General features: G+C 40.3%; 1 protein-coding gene and 1 pseudogene across 15 annotated transcripts in view; one reads left to right on the top strand and one right to left on the bottom strand.

Moving 5' to 3' along the window:
- The first annotated feature begins 8 nt into the window (after window positions 1-8).
- Window positions 9-25,983, top strand: part of Bptf (bromodomain PHD finger transcription factor) — a 134,251-nt gene continuing 108,276 nt past the window's right edge. For all 15 annotated transcript variants that reach the window (XM_010616790.2, XM_019206416.2, XM_010616788.3 and 12 more), the window contains exon 1: window positions 9-228. In XM_010616790.2, the coding sequence (XP_010615092.1) occupies window positions 36-228 (193 nt within the window). In that variant the 5' untranslated portion in view covers window positions 9-35. The remainder of the gene's footprint in view (window positions 229-25,983) is intronic.
- LOC104857116 lies at window positions 17,130-19,871 on the bottom strand (annotated as a pseudogene).

Here is a 25,983-nt window from a genome sequence, read left to right as displayed (position 1 = left end):
ACCACGAGAGCGAGGAGGAGGAGGAAGAGGAGGACATGGTCTCCGAAGAGGAGGAGGAGGACGGCGACGCCGAGGAGACCCAGGATTCGGAGGACGACGACGAAGATGAGATGGAGGAGGACGACGATGACTCCGATTATCCGGAGGAGATGGAAGACGATGACGACGACGCGAGTTACTGCACGGAAAGCAGCTTCAGGAGCCATAGCACCTACAGCAGCACTCCAGGTACCCACCCAGCCCGGCCGCCGCCGACCCCTCCCCCCCCTCCCCCCCCCCTCTCCCCTCCCCCGGCTCGCTCCCTCCCGAGTGCAGTGCAGCCCGCTCCCATCTCCCCCCACCCCCGCCTGCCCCCCAAACGGAAGGGAAACGCGATGGCACATCAAGTGGCAAAAAACTAGATTTACAAGAGGAAAGAGGCGCATTGTTCAAAATGGAGATTGCATTGTTGCAGTTTGCAGGCCACACACTCACTCGCTGTGTTACTCTCCCCCTACTCCCCTGTTTTTCCAGTGAAATTTGTGCCAGTGCAGTGTCTCCCCCGGGCAGGACTGAAACTTTGGTACACGCAGATCCGTGGCGTTCATTTTTGTCCCCTTGTTTTGCTGTGGACTTTTTGGAATGAAAGAAGCCTCTTGTTTTGCAAACCTCTTCGCATTTCTAACGTGGTTTCTTGTAGATTTTTATTCCTGTCTTCCCCTTAAAAGGGACTTCAGGGTTTAGATCGTGACACCTGAACACACGCGCACCAAACATACTTCCCATCCACCCCTAGCTGTGTGATTTAGAAATTGAGTTAAGGAAACGATGATTTGGGTTAGTAGTGGAGCCTTATCTGGTCCTGTGTTTGTATTCGTCGAGGGCTGATGGACGCGCGCAACAATTGCTGGTCAACGGCTGATTAAAAAGCAAAGCAGAAAACTAAACCAAACGAAACTAAAATTGGTAATCCATCCAATTCAAAATCGTTTTGGTTAAATCCAAAAATAAAAGTACGAAACCTCGGGGACGCGCATCCTAACAATTTGATCCCTTGGCTTTGCTTTGCTCTTCTTTGCTTGAGAAATGCAATTTTGTGGCACCTGTTGCGGGAGATGTGTACTTGATCAGATGAACTTTTGAAGTCACACAGAAACATCAGCTTTACTGCAGAATGATATTTTCATTGTATTTCTGAGGAAAAAGGCCTCTTTGTATTGGCAGTGAATTTCTCCCTGGTTACTTTTCTCCTGTTTTCTCACAGAAAGTTTCTCCAAGCTGATGCGGAGAAGCATTTTGTTTAAAACAAAACAACATCCAATTACTGCTTTATATTAAATACATAGTTGCATTTACTAAATTGTGAGAGAAAAAAATAACTTTTAGCAACAACCTGTCAGGCTTTTCCTTTATATTTTTGTTAACCCGACTTAAGTACATTAGAATCTGCTTTTAAGAGCCCTTACTACATAAAGTTTGCGAAGAAAGGTGAGGATCTGAAGAAAACAGTATGTGTCGTATCATTTTCAGACAGACCAGGGTAGTATGTTATACTCGAATGTTCCGTTTTTGGTAAATGCCAACATTCTTATTGGGAAAAGAATGTGTATTAAGCCAAATGTAGACCCATTTGGAATGTCCTAACCTCAAATGAGAGAAGGTGATTTCTTCTGCGTGACTGTAAGTCTCCTGTCTTGGTTGTGGGGGTGTGAGGAACTGGCCGGGGAGAGTGAAGGGGACAAATCAAGTGTCAAGTGTGTTTATCTCGCACGCAGAAGGGACTGCTCCTAAGTTTTTATTTCTAACCAATTTTGCTATAGTGCGTCTTTTGTAGTAATAGGTTTGCCTTAGATCACATGATGGCCTACTGTACTGAGAGCTTGGAATTGAAACATGGGGACTGAATTACATACACGAGTGGAGGAAGTTTTTTCACGTTAGAACCAAGGCACTTAGGGCAGGAACTTTAATTCCTACTTGCAAGCCTAGCAAATAATGTCTAAAATGGATGGTTGTTTGTATGCTGACTTAAATTAGAATTTGTGACTTGGTTTTCTTAAAAAAAACAAACTAAAAAAACCTTGTACATTAGAATACATCTTATATTAAGATACATCTGATTGACTTTCTTTTTTTTTTTTTTTCTTCTGTACTGGGCATTGAACCAAGGGTCTTTATACTCTTTTTTCATTTTTATTTTCTAATTTGTGTGTGTGTGTGTGTGGTACCAGGGATCAAACTCTGGCCCAGGTGCTTGCAAGGCAGGCAGCGGAACCACGGAGCCAAATCCTCCACCCTTTAATTTTTATTTTGAGACAGTCTTGATAAGTTGCTACATTGCCCACTGAGGGCTCAAAGTTACTCCTGCTTCACCCTCCATAGTGTTGGGGTCACAGGTAAATGCCACCATACCCAGCTACTTTGCTTCTCCTAATGGCACTGTAGCTATCTTGTGTGTATTTGTCCTGTAACTATAGAAGTGACTAGCTCTGAGGGATAGGTATTGATTTTGTTCCTCTTACAGTTCCTACCACATTCACGAATTTGTAATAGATGAAAGTTTGATCATTTTATGGTGGCTGCGGTAATCTAAAACTAAAAGTTAGCAGCTGGGCATGCTAACCTGTAACCTAGCACTCTGGGGGCTGAGGCAGGAGGATCGCTGTGAGTTCAAAGCCAGCCTGAACTGCAGAGTGAGACCCTGTCTCAAAAAAACAGCAACAACAACTACAAAAACCTAGAAATTATCCAATTAGTTTGTGTGTGTGTGGTGCTAGGGATTGAATTTGGGACCTTGTGCTTCTGAGGCAGGCATGGTGCCCCTGAGCTAAATCTCCGGCCCAAATTTTCATAGGCAATTTATTTGCCCAGTGAACATTTCTAATAACAGAATTCATTTTGTTTTTAGTTGCTTGCCAGGCATTTTCCTTTCTTTGTAGAATATAAAATTAACTTAAAAAAATAAAATTAACCCTTTGATACGCATTATTTTTCAAGATTATGGTAAGATGGGTGCTACATTTTGTGTTCTTTTAAAATATGTCCATTTGCATAGAATGAGTAATAGTGCATGACTATGAGTTGTGTAGGCTAAGTGCGGTTTCATTAGTTTTTGGGTTTTTTTGGGTGGAGGGATTTGTAATAGTCTCGCTTTGTAGCTCAGATTGGACTCGAAGTTACTGTGTAGACCAGGATGGCCTCAAATTTATGACAATTCTCCTGCCTCAGGAGGCTAAGGCAAGCCTTCATTCGTTTTATTGTCACCACTTCCTGGTAGGAAGACTCAGTAAATGTATATATGTGTACATGGTTTAAGATAACTCAAGAACAATACAAAAATATAATTGGTGGCCCAGGGAGTTAACTTAGTGATGCTGTCGCCCTGCTTCACAAGGGAAAGGACCCAAATTCGATCCCCAGTACCAAAAAAAAAAAACTGGCCCCAAAACAAAACCAAACAAATCTCATTCATCCTGTTACTTTTCAGGTAACATAACTGGTTTTGTTTTGTTTGGTACTGGGCATTGAACTCAGGACCTTGCATTTAAGAGGCAGGAATGGTGCCTAAATCCCTGGCCCCAAATAACATAACTGTTGATGCAAAGATGTTGGTTAACATTGCTAGCCATAGATTCAAAAATGTTTATTCATTGTTTTTCTTCTTTTTTTTTTTATGTTGGGAGTAAGCCCATACAGGATTTTATTTATTTATGTCTTTATTTATTTATTTTTTGGTGGTACCAGGGATCGAACTCGGGACCTTGCGCTTGAGAAGAAGGTGGCAGAACCACCTAAATCCCCGGCCCCATCATTGTTTTTCTTTTATAGACAATTTTAAATATGCACCTAACATGTGACATCTTAAAGTAGGATGTCAGTTTACTAATAGACAATTGAAATCATCTCACTTCACATAAGCTAGGGGCATTTGGCTGAATAAAGTTTTTATTTTATTTTTTAAATTTAGAGTTATTTTGGCCAGTAGGCATAGTTGACCAATATATTATGAAGGATTATATAGAAATTTTTTTTAGTTTTTAGTTTTTTTGAGACAGTGTTCGACTGTGTAGTGCATGCTAATCTTTAGCTCACTATGTAGTTTAGACTGGCCTTGAACTTGTGCCTCCGCCTCCCAAGTGGTGGGATTACAGGTGTGTACCACCACATCCAACTCAATATAGTTTGTGTGGTACATTTGTTAATTGAGAAAAAAGTTATACTTGAAATAGAATTTTATTTTCTTTTTACATTACTGGGGATTGAATTCTGGGCCTCATACATGGTAGGTAAGTGTTCTGGTGTTTTATATATTATTTGGATTTCTTTTCTTTTCTCTTCTCTTTTCTTTTCTTTTCTTTTCTTTTCTTTTCTTTTCTTTCTTTCTTTCTTTCTTTCTTTCTTTCTTTCTTTCCTTTCTTTCCTTTCTTTCCTCTCTTTCCTCTCTTTCCTTTCTTTCTTTCTTTCTTTTTTTTCCTACGTACCATATTCTAGCCAGGCCTTGAATTTACTGTATAGCTCAGGCTAGCCTACAATTCAGTGATTCTCCTGCCTTAGCCTCCAGAGTGTTGGGATCACAGGCATGCGCCACCACGCCTGACCCCTTTTTATTTTATTTTGAGACACAGTCTTATTAAGTTGTCCAGACTGACCTCAAACTTGCCTCAACCTCCCTAGTATCTGGAATTACCAGGCCAGAATGGTTGGTGCATTAACTTGCTTGAGACTTCTGAGAATACTTACTTGGGATTTTGAAAGTTTTAATTTGAATCTCCCCTGGTGATATTTTAGGAGACATAATGACTCATGTCTTGTAAGGATTCTAACGAGATCAGTAGCGGATATGCCACAAATGAACTATGGATTGATCTGAAACAGGATTCTGACTGGTTTGGCAGTATTTATTCCCACCATTATCAACCAAACATCTTTTCAGTATGCGTGAGGTTCCTGGCTGTTACAAGTGAGGCACAAAGTGTAGAGGGTATTTAAAAGAAGGCAAGATCAGACCCTGTGTAGGGGGATTACTTCCTGGGTAAGCTTGGGGATTGGATTGTCAGAATAACACGGGGAGGAAGTAAACTGGCATCCAAATTCAGGTAGTGATAGTAAATTGTTTAGTAACAGCCTGAGTATGTAAATAAGAGATGGACTGTAAAGTTTCATGGTATGCTTTTTGGGCATTTCCTAGAGAAACAGGCTGCTGTGATTATACTTTCCAACCTTAATTTTTTGAGCAATTTTGAGCCCTGATCAGTGATCTTAGGCATTTTTCACTCCTGGAACACCCAAGGGATATGCTATATTCCCATCAGCATGAAACAATGACCTAAGTTTACAGAGTTGCTGTAAAGCCACTGGTGTGGTCTTCCCTGCAAATGGTAGATGGTTTGAGATGATCCTTCTCTCAGATCTGTTTCATACCTGTGTAATTGGGGTACTGTAGTCAGTCTGAAGGTCTGGAAACAGCGGGACGTGATGTTAGTATTATGATAGGAACTTTAGCATGGCTTCTGTACCTCATAGTGGACTGGAGGAGGATGTGGTAGGTAGTGTGATTCGGAGGGGTTTTGTACCCCTGGAAGAAAGGTGGATCTGGAAGATAACTTCAGAGTCCTCTGAGCTCTTAGCCACTGGAAGTGCTGATGGAGCAGGAATCATCACATATTCTTCTGGTAGTGTTACTTTGTGAGCGGGCTGCAGGGTATGTGCCTGTAATCCCAGCACTCAGGAGGCTGAGGCAGAATGAAGGCTAGTTTTGGCTTAAGAGCAAGACCCTCTCTCAAACAACCAGGGTGTGTCGTCAGTTTGTGTGGTCAGTAGCAGCGGGAAAGTCAAGTTGATGAGAGAAATGAAGGAGGTATTTTGGTAACAGCACCTGAAGAGATTAAACATGAGAATTAAAAGAGGTAAGAGTCCTGTTGGTGCCTCCCACCTGGCTATGTATTGAAAGGCAGCAGGATTGGGGAGGTTAAGGCCAGGTGCTCTGGCCTCTCCTGATTTGTCCCCCTTTCCACACTCCTATGATTTCTGACCCTTACAGGTGAGGATGTAAAGGTGGTGGTGGTGGTGGGGAGCAGTAGATCTGGGTGTCAGGGACAGGACCAAATCATAGCTGATACCTTCTGCCCTCCCTAGCCCTTGGCCAGGCTCAGTTTCCCCTTGCTGTGAAAGTCTTCCTGGACTCCTCTTGTTCACCATGGTCTCTCTCCTCTTTGAATGCTTTCATACGGTGCTTATAATCTCAGCTTCATAATTTAGCACTAGTTTAGCAGCAATCCCCCTCCCCATTTTTTTTTTTTTTTTGGTACTGTCCTTGCACTTGCAAGGCAGGCCTCGAACTGCTGAGCTAAATCCCTGGCTTTTTTTTTTTTAAATGCTTTTGGTATTGTAAACTGGTAAGTCAGGCACATGCTTGTGATCCCAGTAGTTGGAGGCTGAGGCAAGATCACCATCACTTCCAGGCTACCCTGGGCTACACAGTTCAGGGCCATCTTAGGCCATGGTGAGACCATGTCAATAAATAACTGTAATTAATTTTTAAAATAAAAGCTTTATTGAGAAGATATTTACTTTATTTATTTATTTATTTATTTATTTATTTATTTATTTAGTTACTGGCGATTGAACTCTGGACCTAGAGCTTGTGAAGCAGGCGGCAGGACCACTGAGCTCCCAACTACATATTTTAAGGTTTTGCCCAATTTTAAAGTGTATAATTTTGGTGGTTTTTAGTATATTCACACAGTTTTACAATCATTAATACCACCCAGTTCCGAACATTTTTATCTCCAAAAAGAATGCCATATGACTGGGCATGGCGGCACACGCCTCTAATCTCAGCATTCTAGGAGGCTGAAGCAGGAATATGAAAATTGTAAGCCTAGGCTGGACAACATAAGTTAGTGAGACCCTATCTCAAAATTTTACAAAATTTAAAAATGGTTGGGAATGTAGCTCAGTGCAAACAAAGGCCCTGGTTCAATCCCCAGAAACCCTCCCCTTATGCCATACTTGTAATAGTTGCTCCCTTTTTGTCCCTCTTCCTCCCATCCCTTCAGTCACTACTTTCTTTCTTATTTTGACTCTTCTGGGCATTTCTTTAAAATGGAATCATATGTGACTTCTTTCTTTTATCATGTTTTCATATTTATGTGTGTTATAGCATGCTATAGTACATGTTATAGCATGTTATAGTACTGTTTGATTTTTTTTTTTGTTTTTGTTTTTGTAGTGTTTATTTTGAGACAGGGTCTCTCTGTGTTGCCCAGGCTGGCCTTTTAAACATGAAGTGATCTTCCTGCCTCAGCCTTCCTAGTGCTTGCAATTGCAGCCCTGAGCTACTAGGCACTGCTCTCTGTTTGATTAATATGCCATTTTGTGTGGGAATCCCGCATTTTGTTTATCTCATCAGGTCCTAGGCATAGAATTGCTTCCACTTTTTGGCCGTTATGAGTAATGCTGTTGTGGACATTCATGTATAATGCTCCGCTCCACTACTGGGGATCGAACTCAGGACCTTGCACTTGTGAGGCAGGCACAGTGCCACTGAGCTAAATCCCCGGCCTTGTGTAGGTTTTTGTTCTCATAGACTGGAATTGCTGGATCACTTTGTTCTTTTTTCTTTTGCGGTACTGGGAATCGAACTCAGGACCTTGCCTTGAAAGGCAGGCAGGAGCTAAATCCCTGGCACCATAAACAGTAGCACATTCTCCGCCAAAACCAGAGCCGGGGATCACACTCAGGACCTTGCGCTTTTGAGGCTGGTGCGATGCCACTGAGCTAAATCCCCAGCCCCAGATTCAATTTTAGTGAATAATTTTAACCAGACTTGTTTTGTTGCAGTTGTAGTGTGTGTGGTGTATGGTTCTGGGGACCGAATCTAGGGCCTCAGGTATACTAGGTAAGTGTCCTACCACTGGGCTACACCCCCAGGCATATTAAAGTAGTTCTTTTAGAATTGTCTAGAATAGTTTCTAGAATTGTCTTAGGACCATTAAGAGAGCATGGTTGTGATAGGTCTTTCTAAAGGCCTGTGATTTTTAGATTGCTCTAAGGCAGCAGTAAGAATTTATTCCAGAACAGTTTTCCTTTTAAGGACCAGTGTTAGAGTCAACAGTGACAATGTGAGGACTTGTAGCTTCCAGAGGCAGCTGTACATACGAGCACACCACACAGACTGTCACGACTTAGGATAAATTGAGGGTCTGTTATGTCACCCGGCCCCTTGGGGATTGAACCAAGGGCATCACTCACCACTGAGCTCCATCTCCAGCCTAAGAATTTGAGGTTTCTGGATGAATGTTTTATGATTTTAGGGATCTAGAGAGATTGAATGTGGCATAATGATGTTTTGTTTGTTGGTTTGTTTGTTTTTGGTAGGCAGGATCGCAGGACCTTGCACTTGCAAGGCAGGTGGGGAACCACTGAGCTAAATCCCTGGCCTGATGTTTTGTTTTGAGACAGGGTTTTGTTATGTATTCCAGGTTTCCAGGTGGGCTGGGATTACAGGGATGCACCATCAAGCCCGGCATTTTTTTTTTTTAGTTTTTTGAGGCAGGGTCTCACTATGTAGTTGAGACTGACCTGGAACTCACTATGTAGCCCAGGCTAAGCCCAGCTTTTTTATTTATTTTTTTTTATCTTTTTTTGGTACCAGGGATTGAATTTGGGACCTTGTGCCTAGGAGATAGGCGGCAGAACCATTGAGCAAATCCCCAGCGCATGCCCAGTTTGTTTGTTTGTTTGTTTGTTTGTTTATTTTCCCCCCAGCTTTTTTTTCTGGGGCACATGTCATGATCTGTGACAGTGGATAGTTGGCTCAATTTTCTAGGTCTCACTTTTCTCATTTATAAAAAAGATATCATAGTACTTAGTTCAAGATGTTATGAGGGTTAAGTGGACTAATTAATAATGTGAAATCCTTACAACAACGCCTGGCACAATGTAAAGAGTCAATAAATATTAGCTGCTATAGTCTATTTTTCTTGAACAGAAGTTAGTAATTCTGTGAAAATAATAGACTGTATTTACCATAGAGTGAGGTAATATTTTATACTGTCAGCTGACTCAAAGTACAACAGTATTTTGAGGACCACATTTAAGTAAAAGTCCAGATTAAAGTAGAGCTTTATTTTTCTCCATTTATTTATTTACTTAGTTTCTCTTTTAATAGAAACATTAAATATTAACTTCACTATTTAAAAGTTCTAGTTCATCAGCTTCTAGATTTATTCCGAAACTATAAGCAGTGAGATAACAACTGTTTGTATATGTATTTGGTTTTTTATTTTTATTTATTTTTTTTTGGTACCAGGGATTGAACTCGGGTCCTTGCACTTGCAAGGCAGGCCACCGAACTGCTGAGCTAAATCCCCGGCCCTTGTATTTGGTTTTTTATAACATGTTTTTATCTATATATTTAAAAAAATATTATTGTGATCATGTTAAACTTTTACTTGATAGTAGAATATTTTTCTGTATCACTTTATCAGAGTAGTACATGCATGTAAGTAAAATAAAACCGTTATTAAAAGTTTATAGTGTGAACAGAACAAAAGGAATTACCAGCTGTGTTTCTCACCTGAGATCTCTCCAGGGGTAGTGGCTTTCAGCTCTGACAGTTATTTAATTTTGTTCCCTGGCATTTATCATAGTATTAAAAAAATAATGTACACATACATACATACATATATACATACATACATATACATACATACCCACACACACACACACACACACACACACACACATATATATATATATATATATTTTTTTTTTTTGGTACCAGGGATCGAACTTGGGTCCTTGGCCTTGCAAGGGAGGCACCAGTGAGCTAAATCCCCAGCTGTGCTCATATTTTACTTATGGAGTTTAGATACTTCTTGCCTCCTCATGATAGGGGTGAGGCTTTGGCCCTACTGTAGTTCCCCTCACCCTCTCAATACCCTGCCATTATTGGGACAGCATGATTGGATACAGTGGGTAATCGTGAGGGACTGATTACACTAGTGTGACAGTTGAGTCTAGTGAATGGGTACGGTTGTGTTTTGGTTTTTTTTTTAGTAACCATATCCCTGGATTATTGTCTTATTTTTTCATTTGCTTAATGTTCTGTATTAGCCCTGCTTACTATCGAGTCTGTAAAATATTTTTATTACTTTTCGAGCTCTCAAATTACATATTATATAATATATAATTACATATACTTATTATGTATTATAATTATATATAATGAGTAATTATACCTATTTATATATATTTTTTATTTTTGTCCTTATTGATCTCCCTTCTGCAGACCTCAGTATTCCTGCTGTTTTGTTTTTTGTGGTACTGGAAATTGAACCCAGGGTCTCTCTCATGCTATGCAAGCACTTTATCGCTGAGCTCTACACCCCTAGCACTATTTTTTTTTCTTTTTTTGAGACAATTCCTGTTAAGTTTCCAGGTTGGCCTAGGACGTTTGCTCCTCCTGCCTCAGCTTCCTGAATAACTCAGATTACAGGCATATGCCACTGCACCCACCTAGTATTTCTGCTTCTGCTTGAACTGCTTGATCTGTAGGTCTGTTGAACATTGCACTGGGATTCCCAAGTCTTTGGGACTGTGCATTTTTCTTGGTTTACTTCCCTTTTTCAGAACAACTTGTATTTGCCTCCTAAGAATGGCTTCAGGAGAAGTAAACTTCTGTCATTACATACCTGCAAAATTTCTTTTTCAGCTTTAATACTTGGTGGATAGTTTGGCTGAGTTTTGGATCCTAAGTTTTAAAAAATCTCTTGCTGTTGAGGGATTTGCTTTATCATGTTCTGGTATTTTATGGTAGAAGTCCACTGCTGTCGATTATTCTTTCATTTCTAAGCATACCACCAGGACCACCCTCCTATCTACCCCAAACCCTGATCTCCTTCCCCTTTCCTCACCACCCCCCATGAAAGGGGTTAATCTCTTTTCATGTAGTGTTATGGTCTTTTTATATCCCGTGATGTAGGTCTTTTTTATATTCATTGTGCTAGGTGTTTTGGGGGGGCCTTTTGGATGTGGAGACTTATCCTATTTTTGTTATTTGATAATTTTCTTCCCCAAATTTGTTCATTTCTTGTGTGGTTAGTTAATTGTTGGATCTTGTAGACTGGCCTTAAATTTCTGATCTCTTCCATACATTGATTCATTCATTCATTTATATTTTTTTCAGTACTGGGTATTGAACCCACACCTGTTGAATGCTAGACAGGTGTTCTCCTGACGAGCTACATCCCTGGTGTATATTTAATTTTGAGACAAAATGTTGCTAAATTGTCCAGGTTGTCCTTGAATTTGGAATCCTTCTGCTTTGGCCTTCCAAGTACCTGGAGCCACCATGCCAGGGAAACAGTTTTTCATTTATTTGTTTTTTAGAACTGATTGTTTGAAAACTATCTGCATTTGATGGGTTGAAAGTTCTGTTAGGAGCTGGACGTGGTGACACATGCCTGTAACCCTAGTACGTGGGAAGCAGAGGAAGGAGGATCATAGCCAATTTGAAGCCAGCCTGAACTACATAGCGAGACCCCGTCTCAAAAACAAAACAAAAAACAACAAAAAGTTCTGTTAGAATCTGTTTCTTTTAACTGCATCTTTGATTTGTTCATTTATTAAAAACAAAAAACAGGGCCTGGGATTCAGCTCAATGGTTCCAGCGCCTGCTTTACAAGCGCAGGGACCTGAGTTCAATCCCTGGTACCAAAAAAACAAAATCAAACAAATAACAAAAAACAAAAAACCAGACCTATTGAGCCACATGTTCCACATGCTGTCTTGGAGGGCCAGGGATTTAGCTCAGTGGTACTGGCGCCTGCCTGGCAAGTGCAAGGTCCTAAGTTAGATCCCTTAAAAAAAGGAAAGAGTAGAGTCCTGGCAGATGCTGTCTTGGGTATAGCACTGACTACATTGGCCATGGCCCCTGCTCTGATGAAGCTGCCTATAGCAGGGCAGACAGCCTGTGTCTTAGCAAGAAAAATGTTTAAATTACACAAATAAATATAATTTCATATAGGGATTAGAGAAGATTTCCTTGAAGAAGTGACAATTAAGATTGAAGTTAGAGTAACCAGGTAAAGGGAGAGTAAAGAGTCTAAACCCTAGGATTAGCACATGTCATGGATTGGGGGGAAACATGATAGTACACCAATCAAGCACCAAGTAACTTGTGATGTGTTCTTTAAAAAGTCTCTGTGGCTGGGCATGGTGGCGCACGCCTGTAATCCCGGCACTCTGGGGGCTGAGGCAGGAGGATCGCAGTGAGTCCGAGGTCAATCTCAACTACATAGTGAGACCCTGTCTCAAAAAAACAAAACAAAACCCAAAACAAACAAACAAAAAAGTCTCTGTGGCTGTAGAATAGAGATTGGATTGTGGATAAGAATGTATTAAAGGGGTTAGCATGTGACATAGTTAAGTGGCAGATCTGGTACTCAGTATCAGTGGAAATGGGTAGAAATAATTCAGAAAATAATTTATAAGTTACAGTGACTCCTCAGTAATAGATTGGATCGGATAGGCTGGGGTATGGTGAGGGGGAGAAAAATAGGTTAAGGAGGAATTGCTTCTAAATCTTTTTTCTAGGGTATACCTTTTTTTTTTGGTACTGGGGATTGAACTCAGGACCTTGCATTTGCGAGGCAGGCAACAGCACCACTGAGCTAAATCCCCAAATTTAAATCTTTCTTATTTATCTTTTCTTTATCTGTTTCTTCATCTTGAATTTGATTTTCAAGTAAAACTGAATTATTTTTTCCCCCTTTCAAAATAGGGTTTCACTATATGGTTCAGGAGGGCCTTGAACTGACTATTCCATGTTGTCCTGGAACTCATGAGGATCCCCTTGCCTCAGCCTCCCTATCCTTGGGATTACAGGTGTGTGCCACCATACTGGCAAGACTGCCTTTTTTGTATAGTTCTTACACACTGTAGACAGTGACTCTGTGCTGTGGTGACTGCCTCCTACTCACTCCTCCATCACTTTTTGTTTGCCTTGTTATCTCAGGAGGATTTGTTTTGATCCCGGGAGGGTTTGAGTTGCATTTTACTCCACTACCCCCTAACTTGTGATCTGGTACATTTATGTTGCCTAATTTCTAAATATTTTGGGATTATATAGGCGTGTGTTATTAATTTGTAATTTGCTTTCATTATTTTCAAATAGCATACTTCTTGTGATCGTGTGTGTGTGTGTGTGTGTGTGTGTAGCACTAGGGATTGAAGCTACAGCCTTAGACCTGAGCTACATTCCCAGCCTATTTTATTTTATTTTTTACTTAAAAACAATGTCTTGCTAAATTGCCCAGATGGGGCTTGAATTTGCTATACTGTTCATCCTCCAGAGTGCTGGGATTATCAGTATGTGCCACTATTCCTAACTATGACCATAATTATGTAAAACATTTTTTGTTTGTTTTTGGTACCAGGGATCGAACTCAGGTCCCTGTGCTTGCAAGGCAGGCGGTAGAACCACTGAGCTAAATCCCCGGCCCTTGTTTGTTTGGTTTTTGAGACACAATCTTGCGGTGTTGTTCAGACTAGGTTTGAACTTACTATGTAGTCTAGGGTAGTAGCCTCAATCTCTTGGCGATCCTTCTTACCTCAGCCTCCTGAGTGCTGGAGTACAGGCATGAACCGTCACGCCCAGCTGTAAAACATTATTAGAGGTTTATTTTGCATCTTGCAGTATTGTCAGTCTGGGTAAATTCTCTATATACACTTGAAAAGACAGTTATACTGGCGTTGGGTGAAGTATTCCATAAATACTTTGGTTTTTTTGGGAGGGGAGACAGAGTCTTGTTATGTAGCCCTGGCTGGCCTCAAATCTCAGTCCTCCTGTGTCAGCCTCCTGAATGCTGGATTATAGGTGCGCACAACCATGCCTGGCTCTGTCATTACATCTTTATTTGTTAAGACATTAGAGTGAATGAAGTAGGCTATTAATTACCTGTTACTGCTTTCATTTGAACCTACTTGGCAGGAAGGGTCTCATTCAGTGTCCTTCTCTTTAGTGCCTAGTTCAATCTTTAGTATATAGTAGGCAGCACAAGGTAATTATTGAACTGAGTCAAAGAGAGCTTCTGAATTCTTTTCACCCTACTTCTCCACTTCTGCCCTCTTCAGTATGATACCATTAGCCACATGTGGCTATTTAAAATTTAACTTAATTAGAATGAAGTAAAATTAAACCTCCAGGTCTTCAGGGACGTTATGTGCATTGCAAGTGCTCAGTAGCCGCATGTAAGGTGTGAGTCATTTCATATATCAGAAAATTCTCTTGGACAGGCTCTGCTGCGGTAGTCAGTTGATCTTTGTTACGCCAGTGAAAAATTACCTAACATCTCCTTTTTCCCCCAAATCTTGTGCTGCCTGGATCACCTCAGCAGGCTGATGAAGAGTCTTCTTTGTTGTTAAGACTGTTGGCCAGCATTATTTGTTTATATCTGCGTTAAGATTTGTTTATTTCTGCTTTGAGACTTGGGGCCGTGTTTAACATACCCATACATTATTCGTTGTCCTTGGTGGTGGAGGGAAGAACTAGTTTACACTTAAATGTTAGAAAATCTGCCGTGGTCTTGATAAAATTAAGCTAGAGGAGATGGATACATAATCTCGAAAGGGAATTCTTTGTGTGTGTGTTGTTTTTTTGAAACAGGATCTCACTGTATAGCCCAGGAGTGCTGTGATTACAGATGTGTGCTACCACCCCTGGCTTTAGAGAATTCTTTTGGTGTACAAGTTTAAAAGTTAGTATGTGAACACAGTTATGATACTAGTGTGTCCAGTGTCTGAGTCTTGCCATGCATAAATCTCTTTCTTAGCAGTTATAGCCATATTATTTATCAGTTTTCATTGACAACATGGCCCCTTTTTTGATGGAATTCTTTTGTGATTTAAGCGGTTAAGTTGTAATTGGTGAACCTCCTGAGATTTGCTAAGAGAGTTAATGTTTAGTCTCCTTTCTACTCGTGGGTATGTTCTGTAATTCACACACTTGGAAGACAGCCTGGCCAAGTGATTCATATTGAATGGCACTGTTCAGTAGGTGCAGTTTCTATATTTTACTAGAAATGTGGCTTCCTGCTTGATTGCAGTATGTTCACATTGCCTCCTGTGAGGTCTGTTTATAGTATATTCTATTTATGGAACTTAAAAAGTATTTCAGAAATGCACATATTAATCATTGTGGAATTTCACTTGTCCTTTTTCCTTTCTAATGCTTGCACAACTAATACAAAGATTGTCTGCGGAAATAGTCCTGCATTTAAAATAGCTGGGTTTGGTGGCGCGCTCCTGTAATTCTAGCACTTATGAGGCTGAGGCAGGAGGATCGCTGTGAGTTTGAGACCAGCCTGGTCTACAGGGTGAGTTCCAGGTCAGTCGCAACTATATAGTGAGACCCTGTCTTAAAAAACAAAACAAAATAAAACAAATAATAATAAAATAGCTAATAAAATTATAACCCCCTCTATCAGTTTGGTTTCCCCTGTTCTAGACATCAAAATTGTTTCATACATTTCTTGAAGAAGTCTTAGTTTTTTTGAAATAGTTTTTTTTTTTTTTTTTTTGAGACAGGGTCTACTATGTAGTTCTGGCCTTGAGCTCAGGCCAGTCTTCCTACCTGAGCCTCCCAGTGCTGGGATTACAGGCCTGCCACCTAGAGACCAGCCTGGCCTGCCTTGTTTGTTTTGAAACAAATTCTTGCTGTGTAGTTCAGGCTGGCCTTGAACTCCCTGTGTTAGCCCATCCTGGCTTCTAATTTGAGGCTATCTTCGGGAGTGCTGGGATTATAGGTGTTCACCACCATGCCTAGCCCCAAAGAAAAGACACGCCTGTAATCCCAGCACTTGGGAGGACTGCTGTGAGTTTAAACCCAGCCTGGGATACATAGTGAGTTCTAGGTCAGTCTCAACTACATAGACCTTGCTGTGAGTTTAAACCCAGCCTGGGATACATAGTGAGTTCCAAGTCAGTCTCAACTACATAGACCCTATCTCAAAAAAACAAAAAATTTTTTTTCTGTGTTCAGCATGTCCGAGCCAACTTCTGCATCTCAGGAATGTCTTTGTCTCTAGAAGGTTTTTGTCATTTTACCAGCATGTAAATGAGATATAACCTCATGTTTTAAATCACCCAATGAACACAGTGCAAGTATGATGTGTGAACCAATACCATGATTGAGCCCACTTGCTACCACATAATCAATTTCTGAAACCAATGAATATATACCAAAGATGCCTCACTTGTAACACCCCCTCCTGGAGTTTTGAAAAAAAAAAAAAAAAAAAAAAACCACAGCCATATTCTCTGTTTTCAAAATAGTACATAAATAATACGAAATTTAAAAGTGATTTTACTGTTGTTTCAGATATATCAGAGTCGTGATTTTTCCAGTGAAATATCTTAAATTTCTGATGCTCTGTAAACTTGTAAGGATGCTGCCTTCTGAGTATCTTTTTCTTAATTGCCTTAATACTTGAGTTGTGAATCTTCTATGTGTCTCAGAAGGAGACTAACATTGGAGGTTATTTGTGTCAGGAGTCAAACTTGATAACAGGTTTTTTTTGTGGGGGTGCGTTGAGACAGGGTCTCACTGTGTAGTTCAGGCTGGCTTTGAAATCACTGTGTTGCTCAGGCTGACCTCGACTCCTGGCAGTCCTCCTGCACAGCCTCCCTAGTGCTGGGATTACAGGCGTGTACCACCACGCCCAGCTCACAGGGTTTTTAAATATATGGTAAAGAGATACTGTTCCCTTTTTCCCCTTTAACATGTAACTACATTTATTATTAATATTTATTGGCCTTAAAAAACTAGCTACAAGAACCTGGCGTGGTGCTGCACACCTGTAACCCCAGCACTTGGGCTGAGGCAAGAGGATTGCTGTGAGTTCGAGGCCAACTTGGACTACATAGCAAGATCCTTGTCTCAAAAGCAAACAAAAACTAGCTACATTGAGATTTCAGTCCTTTTTGCTTTTGCAGACAGTGCTGTCCTCAGTTTGTTTGAGGTGCATGGTTAGCCACTCATGCTGGTGTTTCTCTGTAGAGTATATTCCTCGGGGCTGGACAAGATTGTTAAGTTCCTGTGTGTGCCCTCTAAAAGGCAGGACCCAGTTATGCTCCCATAACTTACTTTAAACTTGTGCTCCATGTTCATTATTTGAAACTTAACATGCACAGGCCATGCAGAGAAGAGTTTCTTGTGTATCCCTGTTTGTTACCACCAGTAAAATTGTGAAGTTTTCCAAAACACTTCATCATATATTTCTCTGGTAAGTGTACACGCCTGTAATCCCAGCACTTGGGAGGACTGCTGTGAGTTTAAACCCAGCCTGGGATACATAGTGAGTTCTAGGTCAGTCTCAACTACATAGACCTTGCTGTGAGTTTAAACCCAGCCTGGGATACATAGTGAGTTCCAAGTCAGTCTCAACTACATAGACCCTATCTCAAAAAAACAAAAAATTTTTTTTCTGTGTTCAGCATGTCCGAGCCAACTTCTGCATCTCAGGAATGTCTTTGTCTCTAGAAGGTTTTTGTCATTTTACCAGCATGTAAATGAGATATAACCTCATGTTTTAAATCACCCAATGAACACAGTGCAAGTATGATGTGTGAACCAATACCATGATTGAGCCCACTTGCTACCACATAATCAATTTCTGAAACCAATGAATATATACCAAAGATGCCTCACTTGTAACACCCCCTCCTGGAGTGCATATCTTCTTTGTTCAAGTGTTGGACAGGGCTAATCTCCCAAATGTAAACACATTTGTTAAATAAAGCTTTACTTTGTCTCTGTGGCTCTTGGTGTGCTTTCTATTCTCACAGACTAGTGATAGCAAACTTTTAGGAAAACTAGATACCTCCAGTGCCTGTTGATTCTGAATACATTTCGTAGGGATTTTTGCTATTGAAGTGTTCTCAATATCAATCAAATGGAAAGTTTGCTGTTTGCTGTTTCACCATCACACCTTTTTATTTTTGGTACTGGGATCAAACTCAGGACCTTGTCCTTGCAAGGCAGGTGGCAGAACCACTGAGCTAAATCTCCAGCCCCTCCCTGACAATTCTTGCACTCAACTGGGACCTCCAATTTAGTGCTCATGGTCTTTTCTTTCTTTCTTTCTTTTTTTTTGAGACAGGGTCTCCCTATGTAGTTCAGCATGGCTTGAATTCACTATGTAGCTGAGGCTGGCCTGATCTCTGAAGCAATCTTCCTGCCCTTTACTTGTGCTGGGATTATAGGTGTGTGGCACCACACCCAGCATCCCTGATACTTCTTGCACTCAACTGAGACCTCCTCTACATTTATTATTAATATTTATTGGCCTTAAAAAACTAGCTACAAGAACCTGGCGTGGTGCTGCACACCTGTAACCCCAGCACTTGGGCTGAGGCAAGAGGATTGCTGTGAGTTCGAGGCCAACTTGGACTACATAGCAAGATCCTTGTCTCAAAAGCAAACAAAAACTAGCTACATTGAGATTTCAGTCCTTTTTGCTTTTGCAGACAGTGCTGTCCTCAGTTTGTTTGAGGTGCATGGTTAGCCACTCATGCTGGTGTTTCTCTGTAGAGTATATTCCTCGGGGCTGGACAAGATTGTTAAGTTCCTGTGTGTGCCCTCTAAAAGGCAGGACCCAGTTATGCTCCCATAACTTACTTTAAACTTGTGCTCCATGTTCATTATTTGAAACTTAACATGCACAGGCCATGCAGAGAAGAGTTTCTTGTGTATCCCTGTTTGTTACCACCAGTAAAATTGTGAAGTTTTCCAAAACACTTCATCATATATTTCTCTGGTAAGTGTTTGAGCTTGTGGATGAAGTTGATCATATATTCACACATCAGGGAGCGATTTATTCGGTAGACAAATCGGCCATTCTCGAACCTTGCATGCTCCATCTCTGCTTTTTCTCCTTCCTTCCCAAAGGATCACACTGTGGTGGAACAAGTGACCGTCACATTTTCAGAACTCTCGACTGCATGAAAAGCCCCGCATCATCTTGAATATTGCAGTTTAGGTCAGCCCAGAATCTTATGAGGAAGAAGGCATTTGAGGGCCCTTTCCAAATAGTTCCTTTAAGCCACCTTTCTTTTCAGGAAATCTGTCATAAATCTGACGTATATCCACTGATTTGAGCAATGGGTCACTGTAAGAATGATTGGCAGGCCCAGTGTGCACAAAGAGGTGTTTGTTGTATGAGTCTGGGTCTCACTGCTGTTTGAGTAAAGCTGAGAATTCCATCAGGTGAAGCTTGGTTGTGCCAGTGCAGTGGCCCTGCCAGGCAGGGACAGAGGGAGCTGGGGTGGATGGAGGCTCAAAACCTGGAATGGGGGCCATGACGGCGGGCTGGATGGGGTAGGCCTGCTGCACAAAGGGCTTGACATCTTGTGAGGATATTGGCTGCCCTGTCTGCATCATTCCAGGCCAGAACCTGAGATGATGTGGCTGACTTCATGGTGGCCGTGTGCTGAAGGGCCTTGTCCTCTGCAGTCTGATCCTTTAGCATGGACATGAATCATGTGATTTCCTTCTGGCAAGAACCTGAATGTGACTAGACACCTTAATGGTGGCTTGAATTTCTCGAACTTTCTTTTTTGCTACAACCTGTGTATGACTAGACACCTGCTTTCCTGTCCTGAGTTTGATGTATCTGTCTATCATTTCATTCCTACCATACATTTTGCTTTTGTCTGATAAGATGATTTTCCTCTTCCCACGTGGCAGATAGATAGCCAGGGCCTCCTGAAAGCTCTGCTCAATGTCAGGGCTCCAGACCCCTTCCGCGTCATTGTTAATAGGCTTATCTGCAGTCACTCATCCTTTCCATGTTTTCGGCAGGGCTTTCTCTTCTGCTCCAGCTGCTGGGCTCAATTTTGGCAGTTGGATTTTCCAAGCCAAAGCCTGGAGCCTTTTCAAGAAAATAAGCCTCTGAAGCAACTCGTACCCAGCGCCCTCCCGGCTGATGTTCCCAGGCCGGGCCGTCCTTTTGCCAGTATCTTATTGAAGATTTTTGCATCTTATATTCATTAGGAAATTGTCCTGTAATTCTCCTTTTTAGTTGGAGTTTTTTCTGGTTTTGGAATCAGGGTTATACTTGCTTCCAGGAATTAATTTGGAAATAATTGCTGCTTCCCTTTCAATTTCACTAAAAATTTTGAGGAGTAGCGGCATTAAGTTGTCTCTAAATTTCTTGTAGAATTCAGCAGTGAATCCATCAGGTCCAGGCCTTTTTTTTGTTGCTAATTTTGTTTTTTGTTTTTGAGACAGGGTCTCACTATGTAGTTGAGACTGATCTGGAGCTCACTATGTAGCCCAGGCTGGTCTCAAACTCAACAGCAGTTCTCCTGCCTCAGCCTCCCAAGTGCTGGGATTATAGGCATACACCACCATTCCTGGCTGTTGGTAATTTTTAAATTACATATTCAGTTTCATTGATTGATGGTGGTTTATTTAGAATTTCTGTATCTTCTTGATTGTTTTGATAATTCATATGTATCTAGGAAACTCCATTTCTTCTGTGTTTTCCATCTTATTACAAGTTCTTAAAGTACTAATTGATGATCTTCAGGATTTCTTCAGGATGTGTTGTGATTTCACCTTTTTCATTCTTTATTGCTTGGATTTGAGTCTTTTTTGGATAAGGTTGGCTAAGGATTCATCATTTTTATCCAGTTTTTCAAAGAACCAACTCTTTGATTCATTGGTTCTTTGTATTGTTTTCTTAGTCTCCATTGCATGAATTTTTGCTCTAATTTTTATAATTTCCTCCCTCGTATGAGCTTTGGGCTTGACTTGCTCATTATTTAATCTTATCCAGGCTATATATAACATGATATTTCCTATTAGCTGTATGTATTGAAGATACTAAAACAGGTAGTTGATATAAAAAGAACTTTAGAATTAGTTTTTCTAGAACTTTTTATTTTTACACAATTTCAGATATACAGAAAAGGTGAAAGAGTAACATAGTGTGTACCCAGTTCATTTGGGTTCGCCCATTTTTAACATTTTTTGTCGTTGCCTATGTTCTGTCTTGAATTTTAATTATTCTTCTTGGTAAACAATTTGATAGTAGGTTACAGACAATATGGTGTTTCTATCTAATTCAAAGTACTCAAGACACTTAACATTTATGTAATACTCTTTTTTCAAATTTTCCCAGATGTCCTTTTTATGGTCCCCCCCCCATGCAGGATTTACTCAGGATTCCGTTTTGTAATTATTTGACACCTCTCTAACTTCTTTAATCTTTTTTGGATGGATGATGTTTGTTGAGGCCAGTTGTCTTACCAAATGTCTCACTGTTTGGGTTTTCCTGGCTTTCCCCCATAGATAGACTCATACTAGAGGCTTTTGGTAGGGCCACTCTGTAAGTGATGCCATGTCCTTCTCTGCACATCTTGTCAGAAAACACCGTCAGTTTGTCTCATTGTCGGTGACAAGTTCCATCTTTGTGGTGAAGGTAACATCTTCTCTCTTTAAAGCTACTTTTCCCCTTTAAACATAGTATACACTGAGGGGATAATTGTGCAATTGTCTTGTTGCTCAGCAACATTTGCCCAACAGTTACAGCATTTATTGATGGTCCTTGCCTGAATCAGTGATTATGTTGGTGATTGTAAATGGTGACTTTTCTAATTCTTTCATTCCTTCACTTCTTAGCTAGCATTTGAAGATACTGTACTTTCCTTCTTCTTTGAATGCTTTTCCTGAGTTATGGTTGAAGTATATCTTCAAGCCTTGTGTTGGTAGTAGCTTGTTTCCATTGTGGTGATAGGGCAGGTGATTGATCTTCAAGGTGGAGGGCCTGTTGAGAGGTACTTAGGTCAGTGGGGAGGGGGTGTCCTTGGTAGGGAGCCAGAGAGCCCAGTGCCTTCCTGGCTCTGTCTTGTGAGGTACTCTTTGATTTTTTCCACTGAGTTTATTGGTACATTTTAGGTACACAGTACAGTTACATTCATCATTGGGATCTGTACCTGTACATGATGTGACTTGTTCTTGTGTGTGCTCTTGTTCCCACACACCCTCCCATCATGCTGCTGTTTGCCATTACGCTTTCACCAGAAAGCAAAATCAGTGCCTAATCTTGTACTCAATACACCAATGCAATGGTTCATCATCCATAACATATATATTACTTTCCATAAATTCAAGAAAAAAATCATTGCAATAGAAAAGCAGGTGAAAGAGGAAATTGTAACTTCTACAAAAATTTAAGAACTAAGTTTAGTAACTGAAAATGGACTAATACAAGTGGACTTTTGTCCCTACCCCATCTACCGTACTGGGATTGAACACAGGGCCTTCATACTGCAGTATATCCCAGGACACTCTCCCTCCCCCTGCCTTTTTGGATTTTTAAAAATATTTTATTTTTTATTTTATTTATTTATTTTTTCCCTGTACTGGGGATCGAACTCAGGACCTTCTTTGTGCTTGCCAGGCAGGTGTGGCATCACTGAGCTAAATCCCCTTTATCTTTGTTTGTTTGTTTGTTTGTCTGTTTTTTTTGAGACAGGGTCTCACTATGTAGTTGAGACTGACCTGGAAGTCACTATGTAACCCAGGCTGGTCTGAACTCACAGCAATCCTCCTGCCTCAGCCTCCCAAGTACTGGGATTATAGGCATGCGCCACCACACCCAGCTTTATCTTTTATTTTGAAATGGGGTCTTGCTATGTTGCTGAGTCTGGGCTCAAACTGTGAATTTCTTGCTTAGCCTTCCCAGAGGATTGAGATTACTGGATGCTGTCATACCCAGAGGTTTTGTTTCTATTAATTGTGGAAAAGGAATTTGTATATCATTATAGTTTTGGGAATTAAGACTCTTCGATATTGCTTCAAATATTTATGTAATGTGCTGCAACTTCATTGAGAAAATTTTGTTCTTTGGTTCTTTTGATGCAAACCACATTCCTTTCTTTTCTTTTTGTAGGCTTTTTAATGTCTTTCATTAAGCTTCCACTTCCTTTTTTTTTTGTACTGGGATTGAACTTGGGTCTTTGTGCTTGCAAGGCAGGCAGTCTTATTCTTTTTTTTTTCAGCTTTAATTGAGTTTATTGGTACATTTTAGGGATACAGTACAGTTACATTCATTGTTGGGATCTTGTACCTCTACATGACAAGTCTTATTCTAGTCCTGCTTCTGGAGGTAACCTTTCACTTCCCTTGCTTGAGTTTCCATGAAGACCCTACTTCTTTGTATGAGGAATATGTGATTTCTTTAAAGCAGGAGTTTTCAAACTTGACTGCATATTAGAATTATTTGCAGAGAATAAGAATAATACAAATCACTAAGCTTCTGAGGTTTTATAAGTTTGAGTTGCATTTGAGAACTTTTAACAGATGGTTTTGCTGCATCTCCCAGTTCAGGAAGGGTTGTTTCAACACAGCTTCTCAAACTTGAACAAGCCCATAAATCATTTTAAGATTTTTTTTCCTCATTGAGTTTATTGGTACTTTTTAGCTATACAGTACATTTACATTCATCATTGGGATCTTGTACCTTTACATGATATATCTTGATTCTTATTTTTCTCCATACCCCTGCCCTTCCTTCACCCCCTCCACCCTTCCCAATTTGTAAAAGCTGTGTCTCCATTTTTTTTCCTTTTCTCTTATTTTTTCTTTTCCCATCTTTCCTTTTCCCTACCCTTTCCACTTCCCCTACTCCTTTAGCCCTTCCTATTTCACATTGTCAATTATACCATTTGGATCTTATTTACACTTTAGTTTTTCACACCAGAGAAACTATTCAGTGTTTACACATGTGTGACTTATTTATTTCACTTAATAGTACGGCCTCAGTATGCATCCATTTTCCTATGAATGACTCTAATTTCTCATTCTTTATGGCTGAGTAGTGTTCCATTTTATAGAAAAGCCACATCTTTATCCAGTCTCCAACTGATGGGCAATTGGGCTGTTTCCAAGTTTCAGCTATTACAAACTGTGCCGCTATATTGTCTTAAGATTTTGAGGAACTGTAGAACCTAATTTATAGGGCTAGAGTGGAGCCTGCGATTTTGAATTTCGCTCAAACTTCATAGATGAAGGTAACTGCTAGAATTTTGTATAATATATATTGATTTTTACTTACCCGAATCTCAAGGAGCAATAATAACCTTTTTATGTTCTAAGGAGTTGGTTCTCAAAGTGTGAGCCTCAGCACAATTAGCATGGCTTGGGAAATGTTAGAAATGTAAATTAAATTCTCAGACTACCTTCACTCTGTTTCAAATAGAATCAACTCTCTGTGATCCTGATGCACTCTCATGTTTTGAGTGCGTCTGTTCTAGGGCATTTCACTGTAGTATTCTACTTGTGTAGTGAGAAGTCAAACATTTCTAACCTCTACAAATAAGTAAAGACATGAATTCCTCCCCACACCCTATTTTTTTAGTTTTGCTGGTACTGGGGATTGAACCCAGAGCCTTTGCACTGAGCCACATCCCCACCATTTTAAAAGAGTCCAACAGGGTAAATAAAATTATTTGATCAAATTGCCCAGGCTGGCCCAGCATGGTGTTGCATGCCTATAATCCCAGCACTCAGGAGGCCGAAGCAGGAGGATTGCTGCAAGAGACCAGCCTAGGCTACATGTTCAGTATAATATCAGCCTGAATTACATAGTAAAACCCTGTGTCAAAGACCAATCAGTCAGTCAGTAGCTAGCTAGCTCAGGCTGGCTTGAACTTGTGATCCTACTACCTCAGCCTCTCAGATGCTAGAATTATAGGCAAGTGACACCATGCTTAGCTAAGACATCATTTTCTATGTAATTGCATGTGCTAGCACTTCAAAGCTATTAATTCTTTTAATAAATGTTTGTTAGATAGCATACTATGTTACAGCCACTGTTTAACATAGCATAAAACTGCCTTTAAGATCATGTGCTAGTGGTAACTCCGTTTGTATGTGTAAACCTCCACAATAGTATGTTCATTATGTATCCATCCATAAACAATGTGGTTTCATCGTTTTGTATCAAAATTTCTTTGCTTAGTGTTTGTGTTTTTAAGACTGATCCGTAATCCTAAATTACTCAAGACTGTTGTATAGAATTCTGTCTAACATTCTGTTATTTAATCATTTCATTGTTGATGGACATTCTGATTGTTTTCAGCTTGTTTCTTTGATTTTATAAACAATATTGAATATTCTGCATGTGTATGAGGAGTTTTTCTAGAGGTATATTTCGAACTGTGGGCTGCATCCAGAATGGAGAGCCATGGGTAGTGGTTTGTGCCTGTAATCCTAGCACTCTGGAGTATTGCCAAGAGTTTGAGTCCAGCCTGGGCTGTGTAGTGAGTTTGAGGTTAGCCTGAACAACAAAGCAAGACTCTGTCTTTAAAAAAAAAAAGGATATTAAAATAGGAGAGAAAAATACTTACATAAAGCATATAGTAAGAGTAGTGTTTTGTAGTAGTTTTGTTTTCAAGAGTATATATATCGGATTAAGATGTGAAATAGGTTTTGTACTTTGGTCAAAGGGAAAAGTCACCCTTTTCAGGGTTGTGTGCACAACCTTACGTCTATTAGACTTGTTCTCCAAACTTGTGATAACAATTCACAGTCCCCTTGGTGGTATATTAGTGCTTCTATTGTTCTGCATCTGTTACAGTAGTTTGGTTGTACTTTTAAAATAATATGCTCAGTTTTTCTTTTAAAAATGTTATGATAGATGGGCCGGGGATTTAGCTCAGTGGTTGTGCCAACTGCCTCACCAAGTGCAAGGACCTGAGTTTGATCCCCAGTACCAAAATAAATAAAGAAATAAAAATATTATGATAAAAATACATGTATATTTTCTAAAGTTTAAAAAAATCAGTCTTGGCCGGGCATGGTGGCTTATGCCTGTAATCCTAGCACTTGGGAGGCTGAGGCAGGAGGATAGCTGTGAGTTCGAGACCAGCCTGGGTTACATAGTGAGTTCCAGGTCAGTCTCAACTACATAGTGAGACCCTGTCTCCCAAAAA

The sequence above is a fragment of the Fukomys damarensis genome, unplaced genomic scaffold (genome assembly GCF_012274545.1).
Source record: "Fukomys damarensis isolate Sample0158 unplaced genomic scaffold, DMR_v1.0_HiC HiC_scaffold_23, whole genome shotgun sequence".
In the NCBI taxonomy this organism is placed as follows: Eukaryota; Metazoa; Chordata; class Mammalia; order Rodentia; family Bathyergidae; genus Fukomys; species Fukomys damarensis.
Note: the sequence above shows the minus strand (reverse complement) of the source record. Positions and strands in the feature narration are given on the sequence as shown.